Source organism: the organism of the source record quoted next, unplaced genomic scaffold, assembly GCF_019419815.1.
Source record: "Pyrus x bretschneideri cultivar Hongxiangsu unplaced genomic scaffold, Pyrus_bretschneideri_v1 Contig14, whole genome shotgun sequence".
In the NCBI taxonomy this organism is placed as follows: Eukaryota; Viridiplantae; Streptophyta; class Magnoliopsida; order Rosales; family Rosaceae; genus Pyrus; species Pyrus x bretschneideri.
In genome coordinates, this window is record NW_025999435.1 from 1,736,170 (window position 1) to 1,760,496 (window position 24,327).

Sequence of the window (24,327 nt, forward strand, 5' to 3'; positions counted from 1 at the left end):
TTGAGTTTATGGGTTTATACAATGTTTTTAGTTCCATATAATAGAAGTTGTAATTCGAATATGCCAACGTTTTACACAATATTTAATGTTATAATATAAACACATATTTACTAAACAAATCACTGTCACTCTGGCACTGTTTGTTTGTGTTAATCATCAATGATTAATGCACCTAGGATTTGTTTAATCGTTCTCATGGATTCATAGTTAAAGACTAAGCTATGTAATTAGTGGAATATTAATTCATTATAATTTAACTGATCTTTCACTTTTTAACCTTCATTTGCCAAAGTGGTGGGACCTCTCTGGGTTTGTGTTGTGCATGTGGACTCGTAGTGGGTGATGTGGACAAAGCCTTTGTCCATATCTGATTGTTTCTGAACCATTTAAATTGAATTTAACAATTTCTATTGATTTATTTTGTTGGTCTATCTCATATAAATTATTGGTTCGATCTCTCACATATCAAGAACATTAAGGTCCAGAAATGATATAAATTCGGGTGATATGTGGAGATCAAGAAAAACATTAATAAACTCTTTAAATTAATTTTTTTCTGGGTGGAATATTTTTTCAAATCCAGTTTTAACGACTTGTGTGTGGTCCACATTTGAGGAATTTATTCTCCCCCACCCACTTTTCCTTCTGTTCAGTATTCTTTCCATCGAACTTGAGTTAAAATCGAGGGTGCTGGATGGAGTGGGCCAGACAAGATACAGCCCACCAACTGCTTATACGGCCCAACAAACTAACAGATCGAAGTACTGTACAAAAGATCAGATTTCTTTTCCATTTTTTTTTATTAAGAGGATGATGACCACTTGCACACGACGATGTGAGAAATCTTAAGTTCGACCTATATGAAAAGTGAGCTTAATATTAAATTATTATTAGCCCATTATATATCCATATCCATCATTGTTGTATCTCTTCACCTATAAACCTTTTAGGCCTGAATAGCCCACCACTAGCATTATAGATATTGCCCCAATTTATCACTTATTGCTAGATGTTCGTTTTATCACAAGAGGCAACGGTGACAGTAAAGGTGGGATTCCCATATATAAGTTGTATATTATTTTGTAATTTGTCCGATGTGTATAATTTATGTGGCACTACTATATTGGATTTGTGAGCCACACATGTGACATCCCACATCACCCAAGGGAGTGATCATTATATGTATATTCCCATCTCTACCTAGCACGAGGCCTTTTGAGAGCTCACTAGCTTCAGGTTCCATGGGAACTCTGAAGTTACACGAGTAGCGTGCGAGAATACTCCCATGATGGGTGACCCACTAGGAAGTTCTCGTGTGAGTTTCCAGAAACAAAACCGTAAGGGCGTGGTCAGGGCCCAAATCAGACAATATTTTGCTATGGTGGTGGAGCGGGCCCGAGAAGTGACCCGCCTCGGGTCAGGATGTGACAATTTGGTATCAGAGCCTAACCATGGTCGTGGTGTGCCGACGAGGACGTCGGGCCCTTAAGGGGGGTAGATTGTGACATCCCACATCGCCTAGGGGAGTGATCCTTATATGTATATTCCCATCTTTACCTAGCACGAGGCCTTTTGGGAGTTCACTGGCTTCGGGCTCCATGGGAACTCCGAAGTTAAGCAAGTAGCGCGCGAGAGCACTCCCATGATGGGTGACCCACTATGAAGTTCTCGTGTGAGTTCTCAGAAATAAAACCGTGAGGGCGTGGTCGGAGCCCAAAGCAGACAATATCGTTCTACTGTGGTGGAGCGGGCCCGGGAAGTGGTCCCCCTCAGGCTGGGATGTGACACCACATATGTACCACATCTAATAAAATAATTGATGAAACATAAACAGAAGGATCAAATTGATATGTGCATATGAATGTTAGGGACAATATTGTTTGATTTTGAAAATGAAATATTGTAACATTTGCGATAAAAAAATTTATGGAAAAAAAAAAAAAAACTGAATGACAAACAAAGCATTTTTGCCATTTTTTGAAAGATTGTAAGGGAATTTACAGAACACTACTCGAAAAATTAAGGTATTATATAGTTCAAAATTTATTAAAATATAATAAACTTTAGTTTGAAAAAAAACATTATAAGTTATTGTTCACAAGATATAAATTTAAAGTCTTCCCTACAAAGTAACTTATGGGTAATCCTTTCGTTTTCATTTTTTAGTTTTTATTTTATTGAAAATTAAAAACTCATTTAGTATTTACTTTTATTTTTTTAGCTGTCTTTGCTCAAATGTAGTTGTCTCTATTGTGCCCGAGGAGATGCCAAATATAACTCATATCAATGCGAGAAGACGATATAATTTGTAATGAGTTCGTTATCTAATTATGACTTACCAATTATTACGATGTAACTTTGTTGTGAAACATTAAGATTAAACATTACACTATCATATCTAAGGGACATGACTAAAAAAACCAAACAAACTAAGACATATCGTACCATACATGATGCAACATAATTAAACGGTTTAGATCCTCATTTTATGAATTTATATATGGATCGCAACTAATGTTTCAAAAGTAAAAACTATGAAAAGAAAATCTGTGTAATCCGCGCAAATTTTTAATATTGAATAATAGTTAATCATTGATAAGGGTGTTTTTAAAAACTCAAGTTGCTTCATATTTTTCTTTTCTTTTTGATCGACAAGTTGCTTCATATTTAAAAGTTTCACTCAGTTCACAAATCATTAAAAGAAATAAAGTTTGATTAAACCACACATAACCATATGTACAATTAAAGATGCTAAAATTAGTCAACCGACGGATCTTTGCACCAAATCCCAAAACGATACTCTTATTATTCTTTTGTCCAAAAAAAAAAAAAAAAAGCCCTGCTGTTTGTTCAACTTGTCGTGGTAAAAAAAGCATGCATGCTAGTATACATACGTAAATGAATTAATAAAGTCAGGATTTAATAGCCAACCACGGTTGATTGAACTGATAATATCGTTTTCTTTCTTAAATTAAGGTTTAAGTTCGAGTTCCATTGCCGATAAATTATTTATTTAGTGATTTGGAAAAACTAAAAGAGAGACTAAGATCCCTCTATAACTATAAGTCCTCAAATAGACTTATAATATGTAGGATATGTTAGAATAATGTTGAAGGCGATCAAAACTTTTCAACTAAAGTATTTCATCGAACACATGATGCGCATAATAGAGTCGCACATAAGAAGTAAGAAAAGGAAATACAAATATAATAGAATAAATAGAAGTAGAAGGAAAACGTTGTAATTTAATTTGCCCTGTTTATAGAGTCACATACAATACACAAACAAATATATAAAAGTTTTGTTGGAGTCAAAGATAACTAATGACATTATACTGGCTTTGCCCTTCAATATATGCCGCCCACCGAATATGATATATATCTGCTGTATCGGACCTTGAAGCTACATCCCTGTCGCCCACCATTCCACCAGTCGACCATCCTCTCTCTCTCTCTCTCTCTCTCTCTCTCTCTCTGTGGGTGTAAACGCTAAACTGTGTGTTGTGTCTAAATTTTCAAAGCTTGATACGAAAAAAAAAAAGAAGAAAGATGCCTCTGCAGCGTGTCGGCAAATATAAATTCATGCAATGCAGAGCCTTCTCTTTGATCTAACGTGACCTTCAATCATTGATGCACACATTCATATGCACCTCCCTCCTCCATAATATACAGTTTTATATTCTCAGAGAAACGTGTGTCGGTTTCTGGTTGGCTCCTGGGGCACGATGGTGCAAGTTCATTAGACTATATACTTTGTTTAATTATTTTATCCCTTAATTAATTAAAAAGTAATATATAAGTTAACAGTTAGCTAGCGGTTGTTTTAGCTTTTGTGCTTTATTTACGTCGTTTTACAAAGATACAAGTAACTGAGTCTTCCAATCCAATCAAGCTTTGAAGGAATCAATACACACACACACACATATACTGCAAGGGAGGGGTGGTTAGGTTAAAGTTAGGGTTTGATCGATAATTACGCTTAGCACTTTGATTATAATATGAGTAATGTTAGGGTGATTAAATTTGTAGACAAAGTTTTAAAAACTAAAAGACATAAAAGTTGATGATTGATTTATTACTTACATATTGATAAACGTGTTTATTCTTATTGATGACATATAATTTAGTTTATAAATTTAATATTTCTATCATTACCCTTATAATATTGTTTGCTTTGTAAACTTTTTATTTATTTATTAAGTTTGAAGTAGTTTGTGTCAGAATTTTTTACATTATTTTTATGACAATTTGGTTTGTTTTTGTCAATTCGTTGGTAGGTTTGCTTTTCTTGGAAGAGGGGTCAATATTCGTTTTCAAGGAAGCTAGATAGTTGATGGTCTGTTGTCGGCAGAAAAAGAAAAATGCAAAGGAAATTTTCCCAAGACTTTTTATAGATTCTCTGATACTTTACAGTTTAACGTCAATTCTTATGTCAATATTATAAAATACTATGTAAAAAACATGAGAAGACATAGAATTTATGAAGAATTTCACTTTTAATAAAGTCACCTTAGAACTTCTCTAACAAAAATTAAGTACTCAGTGTTGAGAATGAATCCTACGTTGATGAGAGGAGCGATCTTTTTGGGCTTATGAGTAAGTTCTACTCTCATATTGCCAATCAGTTTTATGATGAAACCACAACTTTCTTTATGGTACAAAAGCATGTTGTTCCGCATGTGAAGCCAAATGACCATATGAGCTCCACGTCATCCCGTTGAGTTATCCACATGTTAAGCTTGAAAATTCGTCACATATGAAAAGGTTTGTTGACAATAATTCTCATATTGATAAGAGGAGGGACTTTACATTAGCTATAAATTAAGTTGGCTACTCCTTATTGCCAAGCATTGCCAAATTATTTTGAGAGTCAAGTAGGTTATTGAAATTTCAAGTTTTCCCTTGTTGAGTGGGACAATTTTTGGGTTAGGAATGGAAGCCTACGTTACGGGTTTAACAAAGAGCCTAGCCCAAAGCATAGCTAGAGACAGAATTGGGCCTTACCCAGTTGATCAAAAGAGTGGCAATTCAGTTTCTGCAGGCCCAAAAATCTTTTTTTTTTTTTGCCTTTTTGGTCAAAAATTAATATAACGTAGTAGAGAGTATAATTGGTTTTTTTTTTTTTAATAAATGATATTATCTACACTAAAGGGCATGAAGAATGGAGAATTTAAATTTAGAAGAGTGTTAAAATTTTAGGGTTTGTTTGGTGCTTTATTTGAATCCAACTTTTTTAATTCAAACACTTTTTAAGTTTAAGATTTTGAAAACTAGTTTTGTAAAACTACTTTAAAAAACTGAATTCAAACTCTTTTTTTTTTTCTCTTCTATCATAACAAAAAACTTAAGGACAGTAACGTAATAAATTACAAAGTTTTGCTGTTTTTTGTTTAAGCCTCATCTAAATATGATTTTATCATCTCTAATTAAGAAAAAAAATCCTCTCTCCCTCTCTTCCCACTCCCACGTTCTCTCTCACCCTCTTCCGTTCTCCTTCAAATTTTAAAAACAAAAGTAAAAAATTTCATGCACTTTGTATGTGTGCGGGGGCATATACTTGTATTGATGAACAAAACCCAAAATAACAAAAAAACCAAAAAAAGAAGAAACGAGAACATTGAATACATACTATACGTTGTAACTGCTGCTTTGCTAGCTCAAAAAACTAGGTTCAATGAATGTAGCCAAGATATAGTGATATACATCAGTTGACGTTACTTATCTGAGTAAATTGTTAGTTGGTGTAGTTGTCGTGTATCAGTCAGTGACACCCTTTAACGCACACTAGTTCTTGCGTTCCTGAAAACTGACAATTCCAGCTAAGACCTTCCTTCCTCTTTTAAAACGCAAGTCTTGCCCTTCACACGACCACACAACGCAGAGAAACAGATAGTGAGAGCTTTTGATAGGGAAAATAGTTTGTATTGGGGATCGTTACTGGTTCATATTATCATTTGAAAAGATGTTTCCAAGAAGAACATGGTCGCAATTGTTGTTGCTGAAGTTAATCCGACCGAAAGTAGTATAAATGACGGGCATGTGGTTCGCGAGAAGCTGGTTCTTGTTGTTGCAATTGTTCTTCATGAACCAACTTCTCGCGAAACGCTTGTCTCAACTAATCCTGCTCCGTATCCATGTCGGGTAAGCTATCCTTCGCCTTGTATCTGTCTAGTAGCTTTTTCATATTACATATTAATTTTTGGGCTTTCTCAAAGGATTTTTTTTTTTTTTTTTTTTGGAAATAAGATATGTTCATAAACAAGGATGCGAGGAATAAATTGACATCGATGTCTTTTTCAAACTTTGATTAAAGAGTTCTGGTGTCGTCATAAATAATATATTTATTCAATTTATAGGTCATTATTTTATTTTTTTAAAACCAAAGTGCTAAATATTGAATTCAAAAATTTATTCTTTCTTATTTCTTTTAGTTAATTAACATTATAAAATATTTTCGCAGGTTTTGGCCCAACCACAGCAGCATGATGTACAATTATGTTGGAGATACATGGATTAATATTCTTTTGTTTAAAGGTGATCGGGTCAAATCCTACGTGAGTGATTCATGCACATCTTCAGAATATATACCACCATATCATGTTAATTCATTCAATTAATTTCTTGCTGGTTTAACATTTGCGCAAGTTCGTCAAGCTAGAAGGGGTGTTGTGTGACAAATAATACATTTAACAATGCACAATCTCGTCGGTTTGCGTCCAAAATTACCTTATCATCCTTTGCAGAATTTTGGGGTTGAATTGTTCGTTGTACTGCGAGTTATAAAATATCGTAACCAAACAACATAGAACACCGCGGTCAACCTTGGCTTTATAGATGTAAGATTTAGTAAAAATAATCTAGATGATGTCTAAGATGACGAGGATTATCAAACAACGGAGTATAATAACAGCAACATTGGTACGGCAGCGACTCGAGCCAACAATTAAGGTCACATCAACGTTGTTGTTATCATTCACCGTTGTTTAATGATCTTCCTCAACTTGAGTCCTTGCCATACAAACGTTGTTGTTTTCATGCTCCATTGTTTGATGATCCTCTTCATTTTGGACACCATCTAGATTATTGGTATTATGTCTTACATTCATAAACGCCAACGTTGGCCGCGATGTTCTCTGTTGTTTGATTAAGATACTTTATAACTCGTGGTACAATGAACAATTCAACCCCAAAATCTTGCAAAGGATCATAAGGTAATCTTGGGTGCAACTAGACGAGATTGTACAGTGTTGGATGCATTATTTGTCACATAACATCCCTTCTAGCTCGAAGAACTTGCAAGATGTCAAACCAACAAGAAATTGATTGAATGAATTAACATGATGTGGTGGTACCTATGAATAGTCTTCGATTTGAATATCATGGATATATATTCGATATCAATTTATTAACTTATTTTTAAGTGTAAAAATATCATTATATATCCCCAATGTTAATATGAATGGATAGTTTCTTTTTGAGCTTATAGGACACTAAGTTATACACATGTCAAAATCACAAATTTCTTGGGTTTTGAAGGCTTGTAAAAATATTACTCTAAATTGTAGTCCATATTTTCTAGGTGTAATATGGATCAAGTTCGGATTAGATCAGCCTAGATTGAGAAGAAACCATATAAAAATCTTGAATGCTAATGTAAATAGTTATGAAAATGTCAAATTATTAGAGAGACGGATCAAAGGTCCATTTTTAATAACACCGATATTATCCTTAAGTTATTAATTACCACCTGCACAGTTTGACAAGTGTGAGGTTTTATCATAAAAGACCTCGATATTAGTTGGAGGGAGATTATGATATTTAAACTCTTCTTTTCTTAGAGATATGGTCGATGTGAGATATTTTCACATGTCCCCTCACGTGGAATCAAATTAGTGGGTTATTCGTGGGAGATCCATACATCGGCAACCACGTAGAGCCAATGGAACTCATCTTACATGCAGTGCCAAGGGAACCCACACATCATGTGGGAGTACGTGCCTACTGATGCGAGAATTACTTGACACTCAAATTAAACTCTCGTTTGACAATTGTAGTAGAATGGATAAGTGAGGGATCGTTCTAGACCGGGGATTAGGAGGGCTTGCTAAAACCTTCTAAATTGACTTAAAAACGTAAAAACAATATAAAACACTAAACTAGACTCAAAGAATGTGAAACTAAACGTTAAAACACTAAGACAAACCAAAAGAATCAAAATGCTTTAAAAACACAAACTAAATTAATTTCTAACTATATTGAACATTAAAGCAAAATGGGGATTGAGGTTTGACGAAAATTGAAATAACGAAACAAGTTAATAACTAGACAGAAAGTAATTGATGAAATAAGATGGTTGGTGAATTAGCTAGAGGTTCTTTCTCCACACATGATATTTATGCATATGAATCAATTTCCAGTTATTCCTTCATTGAATTATGAACGACAATGCCCCAAATTAACCGTGACATCACTAGTTAACCCTCAGATTTTCCTTATATTATTGGATTGGATGGCATCATTCGACAACCCAAAATATTCTCAAAAGTTCCCTACATGTCATCATAATAGAGATACAATCGAAGATCATTAAGAATAATGAAAACCATAAGCATTGACAAAGCATTTGCAACTATGACATCATGTTACTCATGCTAAGAATTAAACTTAACGCGATCGTGACAAGCGACCTTCACTACTTTCAAGTATAAGTTAGTAACGATTATGTGAAACCTTCTTAAACTTTAGCCACATATTCATGCATGCTAATTAAGTGTCGACCCTCAATCAACAAACACAAATAAGTTAATCATCAAATAGTTAAGCCAATTGCATTCACGAATCAAGAGTTCATAACCGGAATTCATCAATTCATATTACATAAATAATCATGGTATTGAAATCACCCCTAGCCAAAAAGGGTTTAGTTCCTCATAACTTTGAAATCAAAGAAACACCTAAACATTCCAACAACTCAAACTTGAATTGTATGAACGTTTAGGCACTCTTCTCTTCCATTCCTCATATTACAAAACAAAGAGAATTGAATTTAAACATTGAAATCAAAGAAACGCGTAAACATTCCAACAACTCAAACGTGAATTGTATGAACGTTTAGGCCTCTTATCTTCCTCTTTATTGTGGCACAAGGACTAAGGGATGTTGTTGGTGTGTTGAATGGATTGGGGGATTATGGAAATGGAAGAAATGGAGGAGAAATGGAAGGGAAATGGAGAGAAACTCACGGCTAGGGAGAAGATGGAAGTGTTTGTGGTGTGTTGTGTATGAAATGAGATGATCCTTGAATGAAGGAATGCAAGGGTATTTATAGGAGGAGTGGAGGTGTATATGGCTATTTGTTTAATGTGTTTGTGTATTATGATGAATGCATGTGAGTTAAAGAGGGAGAATGTGGTGAAATGATGAAGTAGGAAGGTGGAAATGCATGTGAGATGTTGGAAAGGGAATGGGAATATAAGTAGGCCACGGCATGGGAGTTGTTTTGTTGGTGTAAATGTGCCATGGTTGCAATGATGAAGAATAAAGGGTGCATGTGGGGTGGAATTGAATGAATGCAAAGTGAATGAATAATGAAATGAGTTAAAGAGGGAGAATGTGGTGAAATGATGAAGTAGGAAGGTGGAAATGCATGTGAGATGTTTGTGGAATAAAGAATGAATGGTGGAATGATGAAGAGTTGCATAAAGAATGCATGTGAGTTAAAGAGGGAGAATGTGGTGAAATGATGAAGTAGGAAGGTGGAAATGCATGTGAGATGTTTGTGGAATAAAGAATGAATGGTGGAATGATGAAGAGTTGCATAAAGAATGCATGTAGGGTTAGCTAGGTTGGCTTTGTTTGGGTGCATGTGTGTTAATGGTGGTTTTGCATGTGAATTGATGGATTGTTTTTTATGGAATGGATTGTTCTTTGCATGGCTTTTGAAGTGATTGTGGGCTTTGGAATTAGAAGGAAATGCATGGCCTTGGGGTTGGTTTAAGAGAGAATGGGCTAGGCCCTTTTGTTTTATGTCAAAATGAATACAAGGCCTTCAAATTCGTCCAACACTTTGGCTCCAATCATATGCTATATGTATCCATTCCAAGCCCAATTTTGCTTCAAAATGCTCCAAAATGCATCTTTTGCTTCCTTAGCCATATGAACCTAAAAACACACGAAAATGGCTTAAACTACTAAAACAACTATGAATTAACAACATAGATGCACGAAAACAAGCTAAGTAAGTCGCCTAAATATGCTCCTATCACCTACTTTCTGACTCTGATACTATGTCAAAGTATCAGAAGGATGGGCCAAAGATTCACTTTCAACAACACCGATATTGTTCCTAACTTGTTAATTACTACCTGCATAGTTCGACATGTATGAGATTTTATCACAAAAGACCTTGGTATCAGTTAAAATAAAGGTTAAGATATTATACTTTTTCTTTTTCTCAGAGATAAGATTGTTATGAGATATTTCCACATAAATTACAACCTAGATATGCTCATGTAAACCTGTTGATGAGCCCCATATCTCACTTGCACGTGAATTATGTTCTAACAGGCTTCGTACACACATGCAAGCCTAATACATACAAATTAACCACGTACTAACCTTTTGAGAGTGCTTGGACTTCTGTTATTTTGGGCCTTGCAAATTTAAGATGCACAACATCTTCATCCACTTGATCCTGTCGTGCAGTGCAGCATCACTTGCTGGAGCATTTTCTTGTTCAAACTCATAAGAATTTCGAGCTTTAACAGTTCAGACTTGGCTGTAGCACGCGATGAGTTGTTATTTGCACCTTTTGATACTATTCTTTGTGCTGTGTGAGATAACTCGCTATATTGAACCATGGAGGATGAGGTTGGATTACTCAAATTTGCTTCCCCATATGCATCAAAATCAACATCTCGTCGTCGAGCATCAGTGCTCCCTCTCTTCAAATAATAATTAGGTGGTAAACTCGACAAGTCTAACCCCCTGAAATTCAAATTTTCTGCAAGTACAAGTTACCAACTGAGTAGAAGGGTTATATGTAAGTGACCTCACTGTCCAAGCCCCTGAATTCTCAACTATATATATATATATATATATATCTCCGTGTTAATCCATCGTCACTTTCTAGTTCCAACCTTAAATCTACAACCTTCTGAAACTCCGAAAACACATGCTTCAAGTTGTTTGCAGCATTTTGAAATATATTCCACAAGCAAAGCCGATGGTGAGAATCAGTTAATACTTGACTAATTGCAGCAGCAATCGCAGGGCCTTCATCTGTAAAAGTGGTTTCCCGTTTTTTTTCCTCCCCATGTATAGCTTGTAAACATACATTGAACAAAACCCAAACGTATAAAATTACTATGTTCTTCAGTGTCGCTACAACATTTCAAGACGAATTAATTTTTTTGTTTGTCAAAAGATGAATTAATTTCACTCTCGTGATTTTCCATCAAGATGGTGGCATGCAGCATAATTCAGAAGAGAGAATTTTATTTATTTTCTTAAAAAAAAAAAAAAAAATTATAGATAAAGCAATTACAGAAGGCACAATACTACAATTCATATTGCTGAGATGCATATCACCATCCAATACCTACAACTCACTATTGGTATATGAAGAGCAATACAACAAGTGATATATATATATATATATATATATATATATATATATTTATATAGGCCATGTATGCAAATGGATCCTTATTTTTTTTTTTTTTCAAAAAATAGAGATTAGGTGTGGGGCCCACTTCATATTGAACTTTGACGATTCGAACCGTCTATTTTGTTAGTCTCAATTCATAGATCATCCATGCAAAAATTCAATTCAATCCAAACCCATTTGCCTATTTAATTATCAAGATAAAATTTCATTGTTTCTTACGTAACAAAGTATTCGTTAATTTCTTTGAACTCAAAATTAGATGTCTTAAACATTTCTGATTTGACTAATATTTTGTAAGGATAATCTATAAGGTGTAACTTGAAAAATAGACATTTCAGATTGTTAAAGTTCGATGTGATGTGAACACTAAAATTAATTTCTATTTTTATAAAAAAATAAGAATTCCTTCTCTTAAAAATTTCCTATATAAAGGAACTAATAACCCGACAAAAGAGAGACTACCAAATAATGTTGCGAGTTCAAGTGACCAAAAAATATCAGACGAGTAATAGAATATAATAAAAAAATGATTAAATCGCGAGGGCACATCGCGATTTGAGAAGGGTGGTATTGATGGAAAAGGATTCTTGCCAGATCTTTTTTTTAGAGATTCTAGGTATTCCTTGATCGTGACTGTTCATCATATATTATGTGGTTAAAAATTATTTTAAAATTTAAAATTAAATATAAATAATACTTAATAAAAACTGACCATACGATGTATGATGAACGATCACGATTACTGAATTCCTAGGATTCGGAAGAAAAAGATGTACTGATAACGGTTACCATATTGAATGGGATGTGAGCAAATTCGCACTCGAAAAAGCCATGCACCCACATGTGAGGCATGGGAACACGTTTCAGTCGTTGGATCTAAAACAACTCAATCGTACGGCCGAGGTATAAGTGAGACGGAGACCTCACTGGCGCTTGAAAAACAGGCGGTCGGGTCGAGTGAGCAGCTCCTTCCTCAAGGCTGAAAGTTGAAACAAAACCAGCCACCCACCGCCCCTTAAATTGGGTCACACTGAAGCTGTGTAAAGCTCAAGATTCAAACTTTATAATCAAAATTATGGCTTCCAACAGAGTTTTCATGGTGCGAACGAAAACTACACACACACACACACACACACACGCACACGCACGCACATCTCTCTCAATACATGGACATACAAGATGTATGATGATTCTGTGCGGAGCCTGCAATTTTGTCTTTGATTCTCCTTTATGTTTGTGCTTTTACATTTTTGCAGGTCGCCGAGAAGCCGAGCATAGCTCTTTCTATAGCCTCCGTTCTCTCCCATGGCCAGGTATGCCCTCTCTCTCTCTCTCTCTCTTCTGCACTCACAAGCTCACGTTTTGAAACCCTAGCTCCAAAGCTCTAAAGCTCCAAGTTAAGGACTTTTTGAATGCTAATAAAATATAGGAGGTAGCAAAGAAGCTGTAATTTCAATTTTTTTTTTTTTTTTTTTTTTTTTTTTGTTGGATGAGCATTTAGATGGAGTGAACTCAGCTAGAAATGAGAACTGGGCTACCCCAATTTTTATTTTTCAGTTAAAGAACATGGTGATTGATTCCGTTCTTTTGTTCGGGCATGAAATTGGAGGGTGAATTATTAGGATGATTGGGTTTTAGTGGCATAGAGGTGCTTTATTCTTCCATAAAGTAGAGAACTTTTACTTCTAACTTCTAAGGAGGGTTATTAGATGCTTAGCTTCGATGCTGGTTACAGGATCCGTTTACAGAAATAGAGGGTAAGTAAGTGTTTATTCTATTTGTTTTGGATGGCAATTTCGCTTAAGAGATAAACAGTCGGGGAGGGCGAGATGGTTGCTCCTTATATTGACTCCTTTACCTGCATTTATACTGTTGGGCTAACTTTCTTATTCTTAAATGGATGACTTACACTTTAAAGTGAAACATATAAGAAGATAACAAAGGCAGGCCTCATTACTTAACAGAAAGTTAAAAACTGAGTTAAGGACCCATGAGCCTCAACTACATCCGGTTTCAGCATGCCTGCAGAATATAAAGAAAGTGGGCCTTCGAAAACTTGAGAGAACACATATAACCTCACCAGGAGTTTACTAGCATCAAGAGAAAACAACTGAATAATTTCTGTAATGTGGAGTATGCCAATAAGGTTCTCATTGAAATTATGTGAGGAAAATTAGTTCTTTGGTTTATGGATGTGCTTTTTTCTTGAACTTAATGTACCCTGTATCACTTAGACATATTTTTTTTCTTTCCATTTTCATGCTTTATTCTAAGTTCTGCTTGTAAGAATCATAATTCCATGTTTTTCGCAAATGATTTATACTGACTTTCAGCTCATATTTTCATAATACAGATGTCTACAAGAAGGGGTAGTACGGAAGTCCATGAATTTGAAGGAAAGTTTCTTGGAGTGCATGTGCATTTTAAAGTGACATCAGTTATTGGTCATGTGTTCAGGTCCTTTTCCCTCTCATCTCTAACAAGAAAAATCATCTTTGGATACTCCCTGGTTATATGATGCGATGATTTATTAAACTTTGTTTTAAGCAATGGCATTATGTCAAATACTGTATGGGGTTTAGATTAGATTTTTCTTTATTCAACTCCATTAGTTAACTTTTTTACCTTGTTCCTTCTGCTCTCGTTCTCTGTAAAGAAATCCTTATTCATATACCTATTAACCTTTTCTTATTTGATATGTGCTCAAATGTGCTATGTCCTTAGATGTTTTCGTATTGGTCTTTGCTCATTCCTAAGTGGATGGAACTCCTTGGCAGGTTATGGGTAGGTTCGGGTAGTAGGTTCTACAGTTGTCATGATATACATGCACCCCAATTAAGTACTTTTGAAGTAGCTTCAACTTGGTTTTGGATGGATTTATCCTTTTGTTGTATAGGGTTTCTGCTTTTGTTCATCTTATTGATTTAACCAGTATATGTAATTACATTGCAAATCTAGCAATCGTCTCTCAGTGTTATCTGGCATAATTGTCTAGCTTTATGCACAAGTTGAGTAGTTCATTTGTTGTGTTTCTAACTCGGTGCCTTTTCTTCTTTCGAACTGTAGTGTAGATTTTCCAGAAAAATATCAAAATTGGACACTGACTGATCCTCTGGATCTTTTTCAAGCTCCAGTTCTCAAGACAGAAGCAAATCCAAAGGTACAACTTTTTTTACCCTGCATCCTCTTGTGGATTTGTAAAACTTTTTCCTCTGATTCTTATGTCATTTGTTGGGATGACCTTGGTGTAAAGGCTCACATTCGCAAGCATTTAAGCCAAGAAGCTCGCGGTTATGGTAACTTGGTTTTGTGGTTGGACTGTGATCGTGAAGGGGAAAACATTTGCTTTGAAGGTATCTCTCTCATTTCCTCTCCCTATTAGTCTCCTCTCTCTGCTTCTCTATCTAATACTTGTTAATAAGTTTGTTTTCTCATGATATGGTGTGTATTTAGTGAATTCAAATTTATCATTATTGTTATGACATCTGGGAAAAGAAAACGGTAGGAATATGTTAGGGTAAACCTTTTTTAATGAGAGAAAGGGAATCTCAAATGTATTTTGTAATTGATATGAAATAGGGAAGACTAGAAAATTGATGGCTAATTTCCGTTGGCGTTGATTAACAAGAGAACGGAAAAGTTCATAAAATTCTAGACTGACTGACAACACATAGCAAGTAAAACATATATTTTCCTGCTCAAACCTTGTTTCAGCCTATACTTGTGTTTTGTTCGTAACCAGGAATCTGGTTGTTAATTTGTACAATTGCAGTCTTGTAGTTAAGCTGTTACTAATTATATTCAACTACTCTGAGATACTTGTGCATGTAATTAGAAAGGTGGAGTTTAGAAACTCATTTCTTATGTTCCCCTTACCTACACAATAAATATAATGTTGGTATGTCTAAAAGGCACTAAATTTTTTTATTGCAGTTATCGATTGTATTGGCCATTCAAATGAGACTAGAAGGAAGATCTATCGTGCTCGGTTTTCCTCTGTTACTGAGAAAGACATTTTGAAGGCCATGGACAACCTTGTTGAACCTAATAAAGACGAGGCCTTGTCAGTAGATGCTCGGCAAGAGATAGATTTGAAAGTTGGAGTTGCATTTACACGATTTCAAACACACTTTTTCCAGGGGAAATACGGAAATCTTGATGCCAGAGTTATCTCGTTGGTTTTCTCTCTCATTATGTTAACGAATTATTATTAATATACTATTTGGCTTCCAGTCCGTTATGCATTTATCTGATTGAAGCATAGAACTTGTATCTTGTGAATATATTGCATTTCCTTGACCGATCTTAAGATATTTTGCTCTAATTCAGCTTCTTGTTTGTGCAATAGCATATCCGTATATGTATGTTGGTCTTCTATGTTAGTTACCTTCTTAAGGCCATCAAACTTTTTCCTGTGTAGAGATCTATGTGGTTGTGTTATAATTGGGATCATTTATATCCTAGAAATTTTATGCTGTAAACAAAGGCCACTATAATTGAGCACTGGAAAACTTGTAATGTGGACATCTGTTTATAATTTTATATTCTTCCTTATAATAGGAATTTTACAGAAAAGAAAGAATAGCCATACAAACACAGCAAACCAGAAGGCCACCTGGTTTTTCCTCAAACTTTACTAGAATGGAGAAACAACAATGTAACCCTTGATCATAGCAACTACAACAAACATGTATACTTACCAAAAATGAACACACTTAAAACCTAAAAGCCAGCTACCTCCAGTCCTCTGCCTCCCCACTTTAATCCTAAAAGCAACTGCTATTCGTCTCCCTCACCGCTGCCTTCAACCCCCTCTTTCTCTGCCTCTCTGCCATCCTCTTTCCCCATTCCTCTCCTTCATCCTTGGCACAGAGCCATGGCTTTTTTTTTGTTTGAAAAAGGAAAGAACCTTAAAAGAAATCAAAAAGTGCAAAGTAGATGTGGGTAAAAGGGGAAATGTAAGGATTGACACCAAGTTGGGCAGAGTTTAGGAATTTTTTTTTTTTCCGTATTAATGTTCTAATAGTGCATGGGGGTTCTTTATAATTCTATTCTATCATTTTGCTTTTATTTGTGATTGTTTTTCCCATGTTCCATTTTCATCTCAACAATGAACCATAGACTAATCAAAGCTTAATGTTCATTTTTCAGCTATGGCCCTTGCCAAACTCCGACCCTTGGATTTTGCGTACAGCGGTATTTGCAGATAAATACATTTAAACCAGAAAAGTTCTGGGTCATACGCCCATACATAATACAGAAGGGCTATGAACTTCAGCTAGAATGGGAACGTAACAAGTTGTTTGACTTCGACGTGAGGCCTTCTTTACTATAAACTTTCTCCTGTCTTGACGTCCCTTTCATTGATAATATATTTTAGGCTTTTAATGTTGCAGGTTGCTGTAATGTTTCAAAAATTAGTAATGGAAGACGGAATGCTAGTAGTGACTGAAATAGTAGAAAAGCAGGAAAGCAAAAGTCGTCCGTCTGGGCTTAATACAGTCAATCTTCTGAAGGTCAGATAATTGCAAAGAAATAAAAAGACTAAAGATTGATGATTGATGATACCTTTTGTTTACTAATATCATGTGACTGTAAGTTTAGTGATCAATTTATATAATATTGGACATTGCATGTTGGTCGCTTACACACTTAAAAAAGACTGCCTAATAAAGGAAAATATGAAGAAGTAGATGACTGCGGATTACAAAGTTTATCTTCGTCGTGTGTTAGATAGTTGCATGGAAAGTTCAGCATAATTTTCACCTGACCTCAGCTAAAAAAAGAATGTACAAATTAGATTCTCCCCAGCCCTGTTTTGTGCTGGAAATAAAGAGCTACGAGTTCGTAATTGGCTACTTCACAATTTTGGGACAAAATATAGTCATTGGACCCCAGATCCCAATTTCCCAAATAATTATTTTAGAAGCTAAATATTTTAAGAAATTCATGCCGATAGGCAGTGATGTAAGGTGGATTAAGATAAAATGGTAGTAATGACTGTGTAAGTCAATGTCAGTATTGGTTGTTTGAAAGTTTATATAAACCTGAAAAAGAAAAAGTGCTCTTAAAGACAACCAATCTTATTACAACTCCTAAGTCAGTTGATTTCTTCTTTCAAAATTTCAAAATAAAAGAAAATATTGTAATCATTTTCACCTAGAAGAGAAATGCGATGCGATTGTTCTGGATATCTTAGTTCATTGGGTTGGCTTGTTTGCTAGTGTTGTAATTTGTGAGCACAGTATTAGCTTGAAATATTATAATGAAGCAATCTCTTAAATCATTATCTAAGTTCAATTTCAGTGACCCCATTAGAAATTTGAAATTAAGTTAAAAAAGTCATTCTTAAAAGTTCTCTAGTTTCTATTATAAACAATAAATCATAAAAAAGGATTAATTAGTTTGTTCACGTTCTTTGTATATGCAATGAGACAATTTCATTTGGCTATTTGAGTACATTGACGAGTTTTACTTTTTTAACTTTTTAATTCAGGTTGCTTCAAGTGCACTAGGCTTTGGACCACAAATGGCTATGCAAGTTGCTGAACGCTTGTATACTCAAGGCTTCATCAGGTAATTGTTGGAATTCTCCATCTGATATAATAAATTTCAAGAAAATTCTTCATCCAGGACAGTGAATGTTACAAGTTAGCTATTGAAGAAACATGAACTAGCAAAGTAAAAAGTAAATTTCACCATATTAATTTTTGAGAAAAATAGAATTGGAGGCTTTGGAGCTTTGCTTCCATCTCGTAACTTTACATGAGAAGAGGTCTGGGAAACAATTTATTTAAAAGTCCTCCCATAAATGTTCAATACCACACCCATAATTTGTTAAAATTGATACTACTTTATTTGCTATGCAAAGTATTTCAACGATAGAACAGTATTTATTGATAGACAAATTTTCAGGTGAATGAATTTAAGGGGATATTCTAACATTGTTATGGTTCTAGACTTTCTATGTGAATTGGTGTTCTAAGATCTTAGTATCAAGTGCTATTCAATAGCTAGTTCCAAATATAATTTTATTAGGGAATGTTCTGTTTGCAATGAAAAATATTTGTTCCAAGTAGTGTGCCGTCCAGGTTTTTATTTTGTAGAATTTCATCTCATGGTGTTGCTGGTTGAAGTGGTAAACTGTAAACCTGACACCCCTTCATGCACATCACTTACACTTAGCTTCAACCCTTAGTCTTGAAGTGTGCTTATTTCAACAAATTTTATCTTGTCTTTTCTAATGCCAAGTTTCTTTTGGTTCGAGGATTGTCGTAGTTGTCTGACTATTTTCATATGCTGATTCTCTAGCTATCCGCGTACCGAGAGCACAGCTTATCCATCTTCTTTTGACTTTAGAGGCACACTTGGTGCACAAGTGAATAACCCAACATGGGGTGATTACGTACAGAGGCTGCTTGCTGATGGTTATCAGAAGCCACGATCAGGGACAGATGTAGGTGACCATCCTCCTGTCACTCCGTTGAGGTCTGCAACTGAGGACATGCTCGGAAATGATGCTTGGATACTATATGAGTACATTTGTAAACACTTCATTGGGACTGTATCTCCTGACTGCAAATATATAAGGTAAAAGTTTCGGTGTTCACTGTTTTCTGTTAGATGACCTGACCAACTGCATAATTGGAGTTAATTTACACTTGATTGGACGTCTGTTTGCTGTTGCATCTTGTTAATGTATGTAACTCAAAAGGCTGAGCCCATTAATTTCACTGTATCAACTTAAGAAGCATAATGATTTCCACCTTGTATGCCTAGAGTATGTGTTTACCTCATTTTCTTTATTATGTGATAGTAGTATTGACTATTAAGTGAAAAAAAAAAAAAAATCATACTAATGTTATGACCAGAGTAACCCGTTTTAGTCGGCTAGATGGAATTCCAGTAATGAATAAGATTGATATATAAGAATTGGGGGAAGCTGCTTTTCACCCTAGATGCAGTGCGAGATGGCTTATTTCTGGTCGATACTTACCTAGCCTGGTTTTAAATGGATTTTCTAGCTGGTGGGTGAAACAATTGATTTGAAGACGTCAAACAGAGATGAGAAATCATTTTGAAGTTAAATTCTGGTTACCTGTTTAGTGAAGCTATACATCATGTATTGCTATATCTGGTTCAAACTTCTGTTTGTGGTAGGAAATTTACGTAAGCAATGTTATAAGCTTTTCTAGTAAAGGTGATACTTTGTTTGAAGTTGCTTAAAGTTGACCTTATTAGTTTGATATTTATTACTTTTCTAACAACGTTTATGAGACAGATATTATATGCTGAATATATAATGTGTTTATTATTTTGGTTTTTAAATGTCCACTCCAGAACAAAGGTAGATTTTTCTATCGGTGGAGAATCCTTCCATTGTGTCGGGCAACGTGTTTTGGTGAAAGGATTTACTTCTATCATGCCATGGTTGGCAATAAATGAGAAAAATCTTCCTCAGTTTACAAAGGGGGAGAAATTAGAAGTTTCAAAAGTGGACCTTCATGAGGTAGACGTGCATATCCTTCAAATCTCACTTCTATTCAGTTTTTTTTGTAAGTCTCCTCAATTGATCCAATATCTTCTCTGAATCTGCATTCTATTGGATTCTGTTTGAATAGTTTCTTCATTTGGTCGGGTCTTCCAAGCATTTGCTGCTTCTTGATGGAAAGGGAAATGCTCTTGTTTGAGATGTTTGGGAATAAGGGGAAAGCAAGAGAAAGGGTGTAAATAGGATAATTTAGTAGCATGGTGTGATTTGGTATGTAATTTGGAGTTTTGAATCCGTAAATTATGGTGCAGGGTTTGACTTCACCTCCAGATTATCTTAGCGAGAGTGAGTTAATTTCCCTTATGGAGAAAAATGGAATTGGCACGGATGCTTCAATATCTGTTCATATTAACAACATATGCGAGCGCAATTATGTGCAGGTTTCTATTCTGTTTCTTTTCTATAGGGATTTTGTTTGTTGTATGGGAGTTGATACAAATATATTTTAAACTGCATTTCCATGAGGTGGTTCTGCTGTACAATCAATTGGCAGGTACAAGCTGGCAGGAAGTTGGTTCCGACTGCCTTGGGTATTACTCTAATAAGAGGCTATCAGTGCATCGATCCAGATCTGTGTTTGCCAGATATTCGCAGTTTCATTGAGCAACAGATTACTCTTGTTGCTAAGGGTCAAGCAGATCATTTCCGTGTTGTGCAGCATGTCCTGCAACAATTCATGCAAAAATACAGTTATTTTGTCAAGCAGGTTAGAATACCGTATCATTTGAAATATGCCTACTTTACAGCTTGCTTGATGATTTAGCTATGTTTTTACGGCCAATTATTTGTGAAGTGCTTGTTTATGTTGACTGTGCCAACTTGGGTTCGGTAATGAAACCTTGTACTCCAAATACTTTGGGCCACCTTGAATATGTTGCTATTCAGCCTCCTTATTAAGCTGTATGGTTTATTTGATTACATCGCGAGCTTCTAAGTTTGTATGATCCATTTTCTGCTACATGGTGCAGATTGAAAACATGGATGCATTATTTGAAGCACAATTCTCTCCCCTTGCTGACTCCGGACGAGTTCTCAGTAAATGTGGAAAATGTCTACGGTACATGAAGCATATTTCCAGCCAACCTTCGCGGTTGTATTGTAATACATGCGAGGAGGTTTATTATCTTCCTCAAAAGGGTAGCATAAAGGTATACTCTGTTAATTGACGTTCTTTAGTTATGATTGAAAAGCGTCAACCAAAGTTTTAATATGATATGCATAACAAATTAAAATCGAGGGCGGTAAATACCCATTTTTGTATTCTAATCTTTTTTTATGGAATATAACATACAGTTTCCAGGTTATACTGGCATGCCTTTCCCTTTTTGACGATATAGAAGTAATAGATTTACATAAATGTTAAGATTTTAGAAAATAGACATTGAAGTTATAAAGCTGAGTGTAAACTAGTGAGACTCTAAATACAATTTTTGCATAAAAATTGAAAAAAATAAAATTATGTGAAGTAAATTATGAAGAAAAATAATATACATTTTATTTGAATATTTAAACCCTTGCACCAAATATATACTTTTGGGCTGAGTACTCTCACTTTAACAAGAGCAAATGTATATGAAGGTTATACAGATAGCATTATATCCTCTAGAAGCTTAGGCCTTGTGTCCGACCAGCAGATGCATGCAGTCCTGTGAGGCACCTCCATTGTTTGTCCTGGCTGTTCAGGATGGAGAATCAACATGTGCCCTTGGGGATTTGTTGGGTTGATGACCCGGATACCCCAGTTACAGTGTAATATATATAATACAGGATCAGAAGACTAACTCTATATATTCCGGCATCTTGAAGCTGGAAAGATGTACAAACATGACCTCGCTTCATCTTTTAGTTTTCAACATTAGTTCAAATACATGGCTCAAAATTATGAACTTTATCGTTCATCATCCAGAATGCCTTTTATGACCCAGTATCTCGTTCCAAAAGCTTATTGTCAAACTTCTCATGTGTAATCAAGCAATTGCTTTTTTGCAGCTCTACAAGGAAATTACTTGTCCTCTGGACAACTTTGAGCTATTAATCTGCTCCATGCCCGGCCCAGATGGCAAGTCATTCTCTCTCTGCCCATACTGCTACAATAGTCCTCCATTTGAAGGTATCGACACGCTCTTTGGTGCTGTAAAATCTGGCCCGTCTGGCAAGCTGGGAAAGGGAGCCGGCATGCCATGCTTCCTCTGCCCACACCCCACATGTCGGCATTCTTTGATAGCCCAAGGAGTCTGTGCTTGTCCGGAATGTAGTGGAACACTTGTCCTAGACCCCGTGAGTGCTCCCAAGTGGCGGCTCTGCTGCAATATGTGCAATTTCCTTGTCTTGCTACCCCAAGGTGCTCACCAAATTTCCACTACTCGAGAGCGGTGTCCAGATTGTGACTCCACAATCTTAGAAGTGGATTTCAATAAAAAGACGACACCCTTGGAGAACGGAGAGACCTTGTATACCGGTTGCATTCTTTGTGATGAATTGCTCCATTCACTAGTGGAGATGAAATATGGCAAATCGTTTTTTGGATCAAGAGGAAGGGGCAGAGGAAGGAGAGGTGGACATAGGGGAAGAGGGCGAGCTACGGGTAAGAAGGTGGATCCCAGAATGAGCTTCCGGGATTTCTGAATTGTACCAATCTTGGCTTCCTTTTTTTGTGGTTTGTAACTGCCATCGTTGTTTACGTTGTTCAGATAATGCTTTTCGATTTTGATGGCAGTCTCGAAATGGAATTCGATTGCATAGACGAATTTTCTTAATCTACAGTTGGCCTATATAATAGCAGATTTAAGCACGATAATCGCGGTTGAAGGAGCTAAATTTCGTTGAATTTTGTTAACACCTAAAATCGGCATGACGGTAAATTATCTCTCTCTAAATGTATTTGGCTTAAAAAGGTTAGAATTCCATGAATCGGCTAGGTAGTTGGAAATAGAAGGGATTTAACCTTTAGACGGCAATTATTTATTTATTTATTTATTTTCCTTCATTTTTCTTAGCACAAACTCGTAAATGGAGAAGAATGAAATTGGGGTTCGAAGAGGGAACTAATTAGAGACTGAAGGAATGTAATTAGAAAGATTAACAATTGTTTGAGGTCCGATTTATTGTGATTTTTTTAGAGTGTACTAATTAGTGATTTAAAGAGGGATTGATATTGCGTTAGATTTCATGCTATTATTTTGGAACTTGATGTTAAAGGCGTTGTGCATCAATGCAGCTGGTGTTTGTCTCGATAGGAATGACAGTATTTAAGATGACAGTATTTTAAAGGACAGTAATGATTTGAAGAGTAGGTTCAATCTTTCTTACTAACGGTGGCAGTGACGTGAAGGCAACATTTCAGCTCATGAATTAGCAAAATATGGACTTAGCAACGGAGGTTTTACTTTATGGGTGGAGGAGGAACCACTTTGGAGAACGATAATTAAATGTAATTGGCGAGCAAGATGCTTAGGCTTCCTTCTTTATAAAAGGATTTTTTTTTTTTTCAGTCCCCTTTTGGGCCCACAAACTTTCTGTACTCTGTCTTATACAGAATCTCAATTTCTATATAAAAAAAAAAAAAAACTGTAATTAGAAGGATAAATCAGATGATTGAGGCCCAATTTACTGCGATTTTCTGGTTGATTTTCGCCCGTAGGGTTTAACAAGGAAGAAAAACAAAGAGGGGCTAGTTTTGGGTGATTTTTGAAAGGGAATTGTTTTGGTATTCAGCGGGAATTGGTGGGGCATTGATTGGGAGAAATTTTTTATTATGACCGGAACACTGATGGTACACTGGGTGTTTTTATTATATAAACAGTGAGAAATTTAATTTTTGAAGTTATTAATTTTTAACACATATCCGACCATTTGCATGATGATACGTGATGTACCATCCCGTGTTCCAATCACACTGAAAAATCTCTTGTTGGTTGGGAAGAAAAAAGGGAAAGAATTCTCTTAGGAATGCATAAAAATGTAAAAGAAAGTTAAAAGGAACGCATAAATTTTCCCTCATATGTAAGGGAAAGTGAACCGGACAAGATTGGTTATTGTATTACGGATTGGTAATGCTAAAATTGAAAAGGACGGGTGGAGATGAGATACTTGTCTAATGATTGATGCAA

General features: G+C 35.5%; 1 protein-coding gene and 1 long non-coding RNA gene across 3 annotated transcripts; both read left to right on the top strand.

Annotated features, from left to right (window-relative positions):
• Positions 1 to 5,626: 5,626 nt before the first annotated feature.
• On the top strand, positions 5,627 to 7,482 carry LOC125475323. The gene is made up of 2 exons (XR_007256732.1): positions 5,627 to 6,140; positions 6,460 to 7,482. It is a non-coding gene; the product is annotated as an uncharacterized LOC125475323 (long non-coding RNA).
• A 5,124-nt stretch (positions 7,483 to 12,606) lies between these two features.
• On the top strand, positions 12,607 to 23,015 carry LOC103960364 (DNA topoisomerase 3-beta). Of its 2 annotated transcripts, XM_009372823.3 has the most exons (15): positions 12,607 to 12,766; positions 12,924 to 12,980; positions 14,021 to 14,124; positions 14,734 to 14,827; positions 14,921 to 15,020; positions 15,601 to 15,841; positions 16,819 to 16,981; positions 17,064 to 17,183; positions 18,164 to 18,243; positions 18,979 to 19,257; positions 20,008 to 20,176; positions 20,470 to 20,598; positions 20,712 to 20,924; positions 21,187 to 21,366; positions 22,208 to 23,015. In XM_009372823.3, the coding sequence occupies exons 1-15, from the start codon at positions 12,743 to 12,745 to the stop codon at positions 22,841 to 22,843; spliced, it is 2,589 nt and encodes an 862-aa protein (XP_009371098.1). In that variant the 5' UTR covers positions 12,607 to 12,742; the 3' UTR covers positions 22,844 to 23,015. The 2 variants fall into 2 exon arrangements, with proteins under 2 accessions (XP_009371098.1, XP_009371100.1); XM_009372825.2 differs by lacking the exons at positions 12,607 to 12,766; positions 12,924 to 12,980 and having other exon boundaries at positions 14,739 to 14,827.
• The last annotated feature ends 1,312 nt before the right edge of the window (positions 23,016 to 24,327 follow it).